This window comes from Lepus europaeus, chromosome 21 (genome assembly GCF_033115175.1).
Source record: "Lepus europaeus isolate LE1 chromosome 21, mLepTim1.pri, whole genome shotgun sequence".
NCBI classification, from domain to species: Eukaryota; Metazoa; Chordata; class Mammalia; order Lagomorpha; family Leporidae; genus Lepus; species Lepus europaeus.
The window spans coordinates 25310561-25321193 of NC_084847.1; the positions used below are offsets into that span (position 1 = coordinate 25310561).

The following is a 10633-nucleotide window of genomic DNA, read 5'->3' on the forward strand; positions in this document are numbered from 1 at the left end:
GGACAGAGGCCCTGGATCCCTCACTCAGCACGGGGCCAGGGTCACAACTGGGACAGCCTCTGGGCCTCTGGGCCTCAGGGAGCCCGCCTAGGACGCTCTCGCTCATCTCTGCCAGCCACAGACTACCGAACGGAGGTCAGCCGGCCAGGCCCACAGACAAGCGTGTCTGCAGGGGAGAGCACACTTGGGTTAGCCCAGGGATGGACAGTAAAAAAGAGACGGTTCTCACTGCGGGCTGGGCTCCGCAGACGCCAGCCGTGGCAGGTGCCCTGCTCTATGGGGCTGGATCCCCCACCCCCACCCAAACAGTGCATTTCTACTGAGTCGAGGAGCTAGGTTTTTGGTTTTTTTTTTTTTTTTTTTTTTTTAATTTTTTGACAGGCAGAGTGGATAGTGAGAGAGAGAGACAGAGAGAAAGGTCTTCCTTTTGCCATTGGTTCACCCTCCAATGGCCGCCGCGGCCGGCGCACTGCGGCCGGCACACCGTGCCGATCCGATGGCAGGAGCCAGGTGCCTATCCTGGTCTCCCATGGGATGCAGGGCCCAAGCACTTGAGCCATCCTCCACTGCACTCCCTGGCCACAGCAGAGAGCTAGCCTGGAAGAGAGGCAACCGGGACAGAATCCGGCGCCCCGACCGGGACTAGAACCCGGTGTGCTGGTGCCGCAAGGCAGAGGATTAGCCTAGTGAGCCGCAGCGCCGGCAAGGAGCTAGGTTTTACAGTTTGTAAACAATAATTTCACAAGGAACACCATTCATTCACCAGACATTTTAATGAGACCCAATTCCGGTATGAGGTGGTATGGGGTAGAGGGTAGCTCACCCAAGGAGGAAGAGGTTACAATGCAACTTGCTGAGTCCCCACATGGAGGTGAAAAAATACCGTGTGCCCCCGCTGCTCCCTCGGGCTGAGATCTGGAGGTGGAAGAGGAAGCAACAGAAGAACCCACTCCAGCTGCCGGAATGCGAGATTTGGGGACATTCCAATTTGGTGCAGCTGGTAGACCTCATTCACATTTCTTAAAGGTTTGTTTATTTATTTGAAAGGCAGAGTGTCAGAGAGAAAGAGAGACAGAGAGAGAGAGAGATCTTCCTTCCACTGGTTCACTTCCTAAATGACTACAAAAGCCAAGAGCCAGGAACTCCATCCAGGTCCCACAGGGGTGGCAGGGCCCAGGTCTTCAGGCCATCAACTGCTGCCTTCCCAGGCTCATCAGCAGGAAGCTGGATCGGAGGCAGAGCAGCTGGGACTCCAACTAGCACTGCCAGTGTTGCTAGCGGCGCCTGACCCACTGCCCGGTCACCCCAGCCCCCGCGTTCACATTTAATTTGGTAAAGCTGCGAATGCTGAGCCAGGATTCAGACACAGCTGCCGCTGATGCCAGATTCCTCCTTGTGTTCGGTTCCCTACCTTTCTGCCCTTCTTGAACGGCCTCGCCTCATTTTATTACAGACTGTTGATGGAGGCCTCAGAGAAGGTTCTATGCTGACTCCCCTGATTCTGATGAGAACCAGGGAGAAGTAACACCCAGCCTCCAAGGACTTCCCAGCTGCAGCCGCCTGGAACGTATCCCAGTCCGCCAGAGGGAGCACAACGCTGTCCCAATTTCAATTCCCAGGGCCCAACCATAGGCCCCACCCCCACCCCAGTGCTGTGCCTTAAGATCAGCCTTCTCCCACAGCGCCCTGCAACTGTGTTCCATCCCCAACTCGAGCCAGTTCTCCAAACACACGGCGAAAGACTTGACTGGAAGCATGTTTCTTTTTTTTTGTTTTGTTTTTTCAATTTCCTCAGGCATTTAGATGCCTAGAACCCAATAAAGCCCTGGTATAGTGCAGCTCTCCCCAAACCAACACAACCTAGAACTTCAAAAACAAGTACAGACCAACGAGCTGTGCGCTGGCCGCTGTGGTCCTGCCTTGCTGTTGTATGACCTGGAGAGGGGACATTGTCAAGCCAGTGCCTGTCTGGAGACACAGCGATCAGGTGTGGGAATTGAAACCCTGTATTTAAGGAAGGATTGACCAAATTCATGCTATCTCACCTGAAAATTGGGGGCAGGGGAGTGGGGGCAAGGTAGTTGTAACTGAGTTATCCAGGGGCCGCCATGTCCACCAGGTGTTAAGCACGTTTCTGGCCAGGTTTACGGAGGAGAATTTCTGAAGACCAGTGCTATCCCATGCAATGACCTGCCTTGGGAGGTAGCGAGCTCCCCGTCAAGGGAGGATTTCAAGCCAGGGGTGGGAGAGGAAGAGGCAGAGCAGAGGAGGGGCCTGCCCCCTAGACACGGAATTCTGGGAGCAGGTAACCCTTATACGCACAAACTAGAAACGCAGACGGCTGAGCTCTGATACCCCACACATAGATTATTCTAGGACAGGGAGCTCGGACACCTTCAGCCGAAGGCTGCCGCCTCTCCTCAGGGGACTCCCGTAGACACTCAGTAAGGCAGCCAGCGGAGTGCACTGAAGTTCAAGGCTGCGGGGTAGGGACACCTGGGTTCTAGCTCCGCCTCTGCCCGGGGAGGAAGACCTAGGGCTCCTCCTTTCCCTGTTAGGGGCCTCTGGGCAAAATGCGACACACGCGTTCTACAGGGCGTCCTCCCTCGGGCCGGGCCCCGCTGGAGCAGGCCTGGGGCTGCAGTTCGGGGCCTTGGTGCCACACTTATGCACCGCCAGAGACCACCTCTGGCGGAAGCACCGGCCACACTCCAGGCAAGGGAAAGGCTTCTCCCCGGTGTGTAGGAGCTGGTGCTGAGCCAGGTGGCTCCACTGGGCGAAGCGCTTGGAGCACAGGTCGCAGGCGTAGGGCCGCTCGCCCGAGTGCACGCGCCGGTGGCTGGCCAGCAGCGAGGGGTAGGCGAAGCGGCGGCCGCAGTCGTCGCACGCGTGCAGCTTCTCTTCGGTGTGCGTGCTGCGGTGGATGGCGAGCGAGCCGCTGCGCCGAAAGGCGCGGCCGCAGTCCGGGCAGGGGTAGGGCTTCTCGCCCGTGTGCAGCAGCTGGTGCTGCAGCAGGGTGCTGCGCTGCGAGAAGCGCGCCTCGCAGTGCTCGCAGGCGTACGGCCGCTCCCCGGAGTGCACGCGCCGGTGGCTGACCAGGCGCGAGGAAGACGAGAAGCGGCGCTCGCAGTCCGGGCACGGGTAGGGCTTCTCGCCGGTGTGGATGCGCTGGTGGATGACCAAGGCGGTGCGCTGGCGGAAGCGGCGGTTGCATTCCAGGCAGGTGTAGGGCTTCTCCCCGGTGTGCGTGCGCTGGTGGATGGCCAGCAGCGAGGGGTAGGCGAAGCGGCGGCCGCAGCTGGAGCACTGGTGGGGCTTCTCGCCCGTGTGCGTGGTCCGGTGATTGGCCAGCGAGCGGCTCCTGCGGAAGCAGCGGCCGCAGTCTGGGCAGTGGTAGGGCTTCTCGCCGGTGTGGATCACCTGGTGCTGGGACAGGTTCTTGCGCTGCGAGAAACGTTTGCCGCACTGGTCGCAGACATAGGGGCACTCGCCAGAGTGCGCCCGCCGGTGGCTGACCAGCAGGGACGGGTAGGAGAAGCGGCGCCCGCAGTCCGGGCAAGGGTAAGGCTTTTTCAGGTTCTGGGCGCACTTGTGGCTCTCCAGGGCCGGGTGGTCCGGGAAGGTGCAGCCGCAGTCGGGGCAGATGGGGCCCCCAGCCGTCTGCCTGGGGATCAGCCGGGGTTTGCTGGGCCGTCGCCCTCGCCTCCCCTTCCGGGGTGCCTCCTTGGGCGGGCATGCATCCTGCGCCCCGTTGTTCTTTCTCGTCCTGGCTTCTACAGGGACACAGGGAGAAGTTCATGTAACACACACGGGGCTCGTCGTCTTGCCCATTTCAGTGTTCCAGGGACCAGTCCTCCCTGTCCGCACCCCCCCCCCCTGCCCCCAGTCTGCCAGCGCCACGGACAGCTAAGTGTGGAAATCTGCAGTTACTACGGCCCCAAACCCAGGCTGGAGATTCTTAGAGGACAGTAAACTGACTTTAAAAACTGAACATTTTGGGATTTCAGTGCCAGCCAGCATCTCGTATGAGGACTGGCATCCCTTACGACAACTGGTTCCTGTCCTGACAACTGGTTCCTGTCCTGGCTGCTCCTCTTCCGATCCAGCTCTCTGCTATGGCCTGGGAAAGCAGTGGAGGGTGGCCCAAGTGCTTGGGCCCCTGCACCCACGTGGGAGACCTGGAAAAAACTCCTGGCTCCTGGCTTCGGATCAGCACAGCTCCAGCCATTGCGGTCAATTGGGGAGTGAACCAGTGGAGGGAAGACCTCTCTCTACCTACCTCTCCTTCTCTCTGTGTAACTCTTTCAAATAAATAAATAATTCTTTAAAAAAAAAAAAAAGTGAAGCAAGGACTCAGCCCAAGCACTCTGATGTGGGATGCAAATGTCTTAACTGCTGAGCCAAATACCCTCATTTCACCAATGGAAGGAAGACCTTTTTCTGTCTCTCTCTCTAACTCTACCTGTCAAAAAAAAAAAAAGTAAAAATGCCCTCACGTCTTCCAGTGCTTTTTAATGCAATTCTGTCCCCACCCCCGGTTCTTCTATGACAAGTACCATACACACACTTTAAGGCACCTTGCTGCACTTTCATTTTTTTCCAGCTAATATAAAGGTCACTCTCCACCAGCATGCGTCCTTACTCTATTTTGCAGCCGCACAGAATCCCACGGGTGAGTCATGGTTTATTTCACTTAGGTGACTCTTAAGAAGAGGAGTTACCATCATGGAACGCTAGCAAGGTTGAAAAGGGGTAGGCCCGGCCAAAAACAAAACAAAAAACAAAACAAGAAGTCCCAAGGCTCCTGCAGGGGCGGAAGCTCTGAGACAAAGCGTGCAAGGCAGGAAGTGGGAAACAAGTGAAGGCTGAGCCGCCAGGGCCTGCTTCCTAAGGCCCTGTAGGCCAAGTGGTTCTCAGGCTGTGCTGTGGGCACCTGTGTCGAAACGACTGCTGGGCTCTGTTCCCCTTCTGCAGATCTCAGGGTAGGCGCAAGGTCTGTCCGTTCCTAACAAGTTCCCAGCAATGCCGCGGCCAGTCGGGCACCAATATTTGAGAACCACCCTTGTAAAACATTTTGTTTGTTTGTTTGTTTTGTGTTTTTTTTGACAGGCAGAGTGGACAGTCAGAGAGAGAGAGAGAGACAGAGAGAAAGGTCTTCCGTTGCCATTGGTTCACCCTCCAATGGCTGCCACGGCTGGCGTGCTGCGACTGGCGCTGATCCGATGGCAGGAGCCAGGTGCTTCTCCTGGTCTCCCATGGGGTGCAGGGCCCAAGCACTTGGGCCATCCTCCACTGCACTCCCTGGCCACAGCAGAGAGCTGGCCTGGAAGAGGGGCAACCGGGACAGAATTCGGCGCCCCGACCGGGACCAGAACCCGGTGTGCCGGCACCACAAGGCGGAGGATTAGCCTAGTGAGCCACAGCGGCAGCCTGTTGTAAAACATTTTTGAAGGACCTTGGACTGCATTTTATCCAGTGGTTCTCAAACCAACATGCACATCTGGTATCAACCCAGTCTATGAAGAAAAAAAAAAAATTCAAGTTTCTAGACAGCCGCAGGAGTAAATACATAGTTCTGGGATTGGGGTGGGTGTGGGGTGGGGGGTCCCAGAAGTCTGGATTTTTGCCAAGTTCCTCAACCGGTTAGATATAACCGAGGGCCATTTGCCAACCTTGGCCAAAGACAACCAAAAACCAACTAATGAAAGCTTTCACGCAAGGAAAAGATCTTAGAAAAATAGCCCTGGCCTTAGCGAATCTGACACGGAAAACTCCAGCCCAGTTCCCTCTGCCCCTGCGGGAGAACCTGGGGCCCCTCGGAGCCTTGCTCAGTCCGGGCGGCATCCCGGGAGGGGGCAGTGCCGCCGCTCCCCGAGTCATCTCTGCGTCCCGGGCGGGGATGTCCCCCACGAGCTCCCTTCCACCAAAGCCCAGAAAAAGGAAAAAACTCCCAGAAGTTCGGGATCCTTCAGTCAAGGCCCACTCCAAATGCGGCCAGGGGGGCAGGGATCCCGGATTCACTCCCATGTCCACGGCGGGAGACCTGCAGAGGGGGCTGCGTTTGCAAACAGACCCGGGGACCCCTGCCAGGGTAGCCCGGCCCCCACACCTGGAGGCGGGGGACACGGACACAGCAGATGCGTCTCCCAGCGTGGATCTCGGGTGCCCTCATCGCGACCCCAACTGGAAGGGTTGCAGCGTCGCGGGAGGGCTGCGGGCTCTGCACGGGCGTTTCACACTCACTTCTCCGGGCCGTCAGCCCTCTGGGGTACTCCTGCGGGTCTAGGGCTGCGGGTTCCCAGTCCTCGGTATTGCGTTCCAGCCAGGAGATGAGGGCTGGCTTGGGACCTGCGCACCCTGGGGAAGGAGAACCAGTGAGAGGGCCAGGACCGCAGGGTGAGCATCCCGCCACGGCATCCCCTGCCCCCTCCCCAGCACCGGCCTGGCCCCCGCCCCGGCCCCGCGCTGCTGCGTCCCCTCGGCCCCGCCGAAGCGCAGTGGGCCGGGCCTCACCGAGCGCGCCCAGGTGGCCGTAGTTCTCCCGCATCACGTCCCGGTACAGGGCCCGCTGCGCGGGCCGCAGACACCCCCACTCCTCCGGGGAGAAGTACACGGCCACGTCCGCGAACTTCAGGGCCCGCGACCTCCTTCCCCTTCTCCGAGCGGCTTTGGCCTCTCCGGGTGCCCGCACGGAGAGAGGAGCCGAAGGCGGCGCCATTGGAGCCGAGAAGCCGGCGCCACGGCCTCCCCCCAGCCCGGGCTCGGCGCCCCGGGCGCCGGCGGACCCCGGGGTCCAGGAGCCTGCGCCGGACCGGACTGAGCGCGGCCCGGGAGGCCGGGAGGGAGTCGGAGTCGGCCGCCTGCGGGCTAACGGAAACCTTTCACTGTTATTCAGGAAACTCCTGCCCTAACTTGGGGGAAAGGCACCGGAAGATGCCTTTGGGGAAAATGGCGGCGCCGCAACTGCACCGCCTTTGCCTGGAACACAGGCGGCTTCCAGCTATCGATTTTATTGACCGGAGCGCCATGCCGGCTCCCTAACCTCTTTGCCCTCAAGTGTGATGGCGCCGCGATCGTGCTTCACGCCCTCTTTTTTTTCTGCCCCACCGCACGCGTTCATTGGGCGGCGGCCGAAGATCGAGCGTCCTGATTGGCTGCGCGCGAAGGCGGCCTGTTTGAACGGGGCCGACGGATGCGTAAGGGCAGGCAGCTGGACCGTTAGGGTGGCTTGACGACAGCGAGTGGCTGAGCAGGGTGGCGGACCCTGGGTCGCTGAGCGGCCCTCAGCGACAGAGCCACCGTGCCCACCCCGCAGCTGAGACAACCCGGGCTGCTGTGTGTGTGTTTTCCCAGCTGAGCCTTGGCTTGGATAACGGTTAACTCCTTGTTGATTGTTGTAGGGCAGGAACCCAGTGTTTCCTGCAGGCAGACGCCTGGCCACCACGTTCCAGCTTGTTCCTTGTTATATGCTTCTTTTCTAAGATTTATTTATTTCGAAGAGCGAGAGATAGAGATTCCATCTGCCAATTCACTGCCCCAGTGGTCTGGGCCAAGCTGAAGCCAGGCGCCTGGAACTCCGTCTGGTCCATGTGGGTGCAGGAGCCCAGGCACTTGGGCATCCTCTGCTGCTTTCCCAGGCGCATTAGCAGGGAGCCGGGTCGGAAGTGGAGCGCGCCATGGCTCAACAGGCTAATCCTCCGCCTGCGGCGCCGGCACTCCGGGTTCTAGTCCCAGTCGTGGCGCCGGATTCTGTCCTGGTTGCCCCTCTTCCAGGCCAGCTCTCTGCTATGGCCCGGGAAGGCAGTGGAGGATGGCCCAAGTCCTTGGGCCCTGCACCCCATGGGAGACCAGGAGAAGCACCTGCCTCCTGCCTTCGGATCAGTGCGGTGCGCCCGCCACAGCGCGCTGGCCGCGGTGGCCATTGGAGGGTGAACCAACGGCAAAAGGAAGACCTTTCTCTCTGTCTCTCTCTCTCACACTGTCCACTCTGCCTGAAAAAAACTTCCACTCTGTCAGAAAAAAAAAAAAAAAAAAGAAGTGGAGTGTGCCACCTAGGAGAGCACACACATTCATAGTAATAACAAAAAGGTAACACGCATGTTTGTGAAAGGTGCAGAAGATGGCGGATGGGAGGCGAGGGTCCCGTATCTGTATGCCTGGGATGGGTCCTGGCCTCGGCTATCCATTCCAGCTTCCTGCTAATGTGCACCCTGGAAGGCAGCAGGTGTTGGCCCAAGTACTTGGGTCCCTGGCACCCACGTGGAAGACATGGATTATTGAATTCCAGCTACTGTGGGCATTTGGGGGCTGGACCAGGGGGTGGGATATTTCTGTGTCAGTCTTTATCCCTACCTTTCAAATAAAAAGAAAAAAAAAACAGAAAAGTTTTAGGGCTGGTGTTGCAGTGCCACCTGCAGGGCCAACATCCCATATGAGCACCTGTTTGAGTCCTGGCTGCTCCACCTCCAATCCAGCTCTCTGCTAACTGCACCTGGGAAGGCAACAGAAGATGGCCCAAGTCCTTGGGACCCTGCCACCCACGTGGGAGACCCGGATGGAGTTCCTAACTCCTGTAGGTAGGTGCAGCCCTGGCCATTGCAACCATTTTGGGGTGAACTAGCCGTTGGAAGATCTTTCTTTCTCTGACTGCCTTACAAGTAAATAATCTTTTTTAAAAAGTCGCTGATGGAAGCAGCCAGCACCCCACTTTTGTGTTAGGGTGTACGGGTTCACCCAATGCTATTTGCCAGGGGTACTGGGGCAGGAGAATATTCCATTTGCCACACATACTACCTTGGGGCAGTGGCAAGATATTGATCTCACTGTTCAATCTTTTAAAGTATCCACCATGGGCAAAAAAGGCTTCATGGAGTAGAGACAACAAGACAGGCGGTGAGGCCTTCTCAGGAGGGAAGGTGGTGGGAAACAGCCACAGTCAGCAGCCACTGAGCGCTGTTACTGAACTTCTGGGGGTGGGGGCGGGGGATGTCCCAGCTGTCAGGATGAGCGAGCAGAACCTCTCCTGTTAGCGATCTGCCGATGCAGGCATCCGGTGGGGAGTGTTTGCTCTCTGAAGGGAGGGCGGTAAGTGCTCAGGGGACAAAGGTTCACATATCACTGAACCAGCCCACTAGTCCCAGTGGCATTCTGACATCCTGATACCGTTAAGAAGAGAATGACCTTGACACAACATATGCCCTCCATCTCAAGTGCAAGTCCTTACAGAGCCAGCTTGGTTCTTCCCTAATGTCTGCTCTTGGAGTTATACCCGATCTTACTGCCAGTTTTCATCAGACTCCATTGAGGGAATGGGTGTGTTGTTGTTGTTGTTGATGTTGTTGTTTTGGCCAGGAATCTCTTGATTCTGAAAGTCTTGTGAGAAGACATGGTAAAGAAGTAAGGTATAGCCGGCGCCGTGGCTTAACAGGCTAATCCTCCACCTTGCGGCGCCGGCACACCGGGTTCTAGTCCCGGTCGGGGCGCTGGATTCTATCCCGGCTACCCCCCTTCCAGGCCAGCTCTCTGCTATGGCCCGGGAAGGCAGTGGAGGAGGGCCCAAGTCCTTGGGCCCTGCACCCGCATGGGAAACCAAGAGAAGCACCTGGCTCCTGGCTTCGGATCAGCGAGATGTGCTGGCCACAGCGGCCATTGGATGGTGAACCAACGGCAAAAAGGAAGACTTTTCTCTCTGTCTCTCACTATCCACTCTGCCTGTAAAAAAAAAAAAAAAAAAGGTACACTCACCACGATGGTGGTGAACGGACAAAGCTGACCCTCTGTGAATGGTAGTAGTGTACTAATTTTACACATGAGGAAAGGGGGACGTTGATCGTTGTAAGGTGTCTAAGGAAAAAATCCCAACAAACTCAGTGGCACGGGCTGACTGGCTTTCACCGGCATCCATTCTGCAAGCCAGAAAGGCGCTCTGATGAGGTAAACAGGTTTAGAGGCAGGAAAAAGTGACCGAAAGCAGGCACGAGTGGGTTTCTCCAAGATCAAATACTTTCTGGGGCTGCCGTAGGGTGCGGCGAGCCGGCTGCCACCTGCAATGCCCGCATTCCGTATCCGCGCCAGTTCAAGTCCTGGCTGCTCCACTTCCCGTCCAGCTCCCTGTTAATGTGCCTGGGAAAAGCAGCGGAAGACGGCCCAAACACCTGGGCCCCTGCCACCCACGTGGGACACCTGGATGGAGTTCCTGGCTCCTGGCCTCGTCCTGGCTCTGGCCTTGGCCCAGCCATCGAAGCCGTTTGGGGTGTGTGGACTTTTGGGGAATTAACAGCAGACAGGAGATTCTCCTCTCCCCTTTAAAATAAGCAATTTCTAAAATAAAATATTAAATACTTATAGCAAAATCCTGTTGGCTGAAGGGATCATCTGTCTCCTGTTTTCCCAGAAACCCACAGCCCAGCATTCCTTCAGAGAAGTTCTCTGGGCTCCAGCCCGGACCGCGGTCGCGGCGTTTCCGGATACGCCCACCGTGCGCGGTCATTGGGTGGCCCGTGGCGGAAAGCAGACGACAAGCGTTCTGATTGGGTCTCGGAGTGGTCCTGTTGGGCAGAAGCCCGCAGGACGTCTGCCTGGGGCTGTGCCGCGGCGGGTCCTGTTTGTCCCCAGGCGCACCTGCTGCGCGCGG

The 10633-nt window shown here is 57.9% G+C and overlaps 1 protein-coding gene across 1 annotated transcript; it reads right to left on the minus strand.

Annotated features, from left to right (window-relative positions):
* Positions 1-763: 763 nt before the first annotated feature.
* On the minus strand, positions 764-7055 carry LOC133750736 (zinc finger protein 689). The gene is made up of 3 exons (XM_062180394.1): positions 6514-7055; positions 6244-6357; positions 764-3773 (listed from the first exon to the last, which is right to left on the minus strand). The coding sequence occupies exons 1-3, from the start codon at positions 6716-6718 to the stop codon at positions 2590-2592; spliced, it is 1503 nt and encodes a 500-aa protein (XP_062036378.1). The 5' UTR covers positions 6719-7055; the 3' UTR covers positions 764-2589.
* Between the last annotated feature and the right edge of the window lie 3578 nt (positions 7056-10633).

Excerpts from the sequence above, each read along its gene's own strand:
- LOC133750736 (XM_062180394.1), bottom strand. The coding sequence starts at position 6,718 with ATGGCGCCGCCTTCGGCTCCTCTCTCCGTGCGGGCACCCGGAGAGGCC. Across the intron at positions 6,358-6,513 it reads CGGCCACCTGGGCGCGCTCG|GGTGCGCAGGTCCCAAGCCA; the intron begins GTGAGGCCCGGC and ends CTCCTTCCCCAG. Across the intron at positions 3,774-6,243 it reads AGGGCTGACGGCCCGGAGAA|AAGCCAGGACGAGAAAGAAC; the intron begins GTGAGTGTGAAA and ends GTGTCCCTGTAG.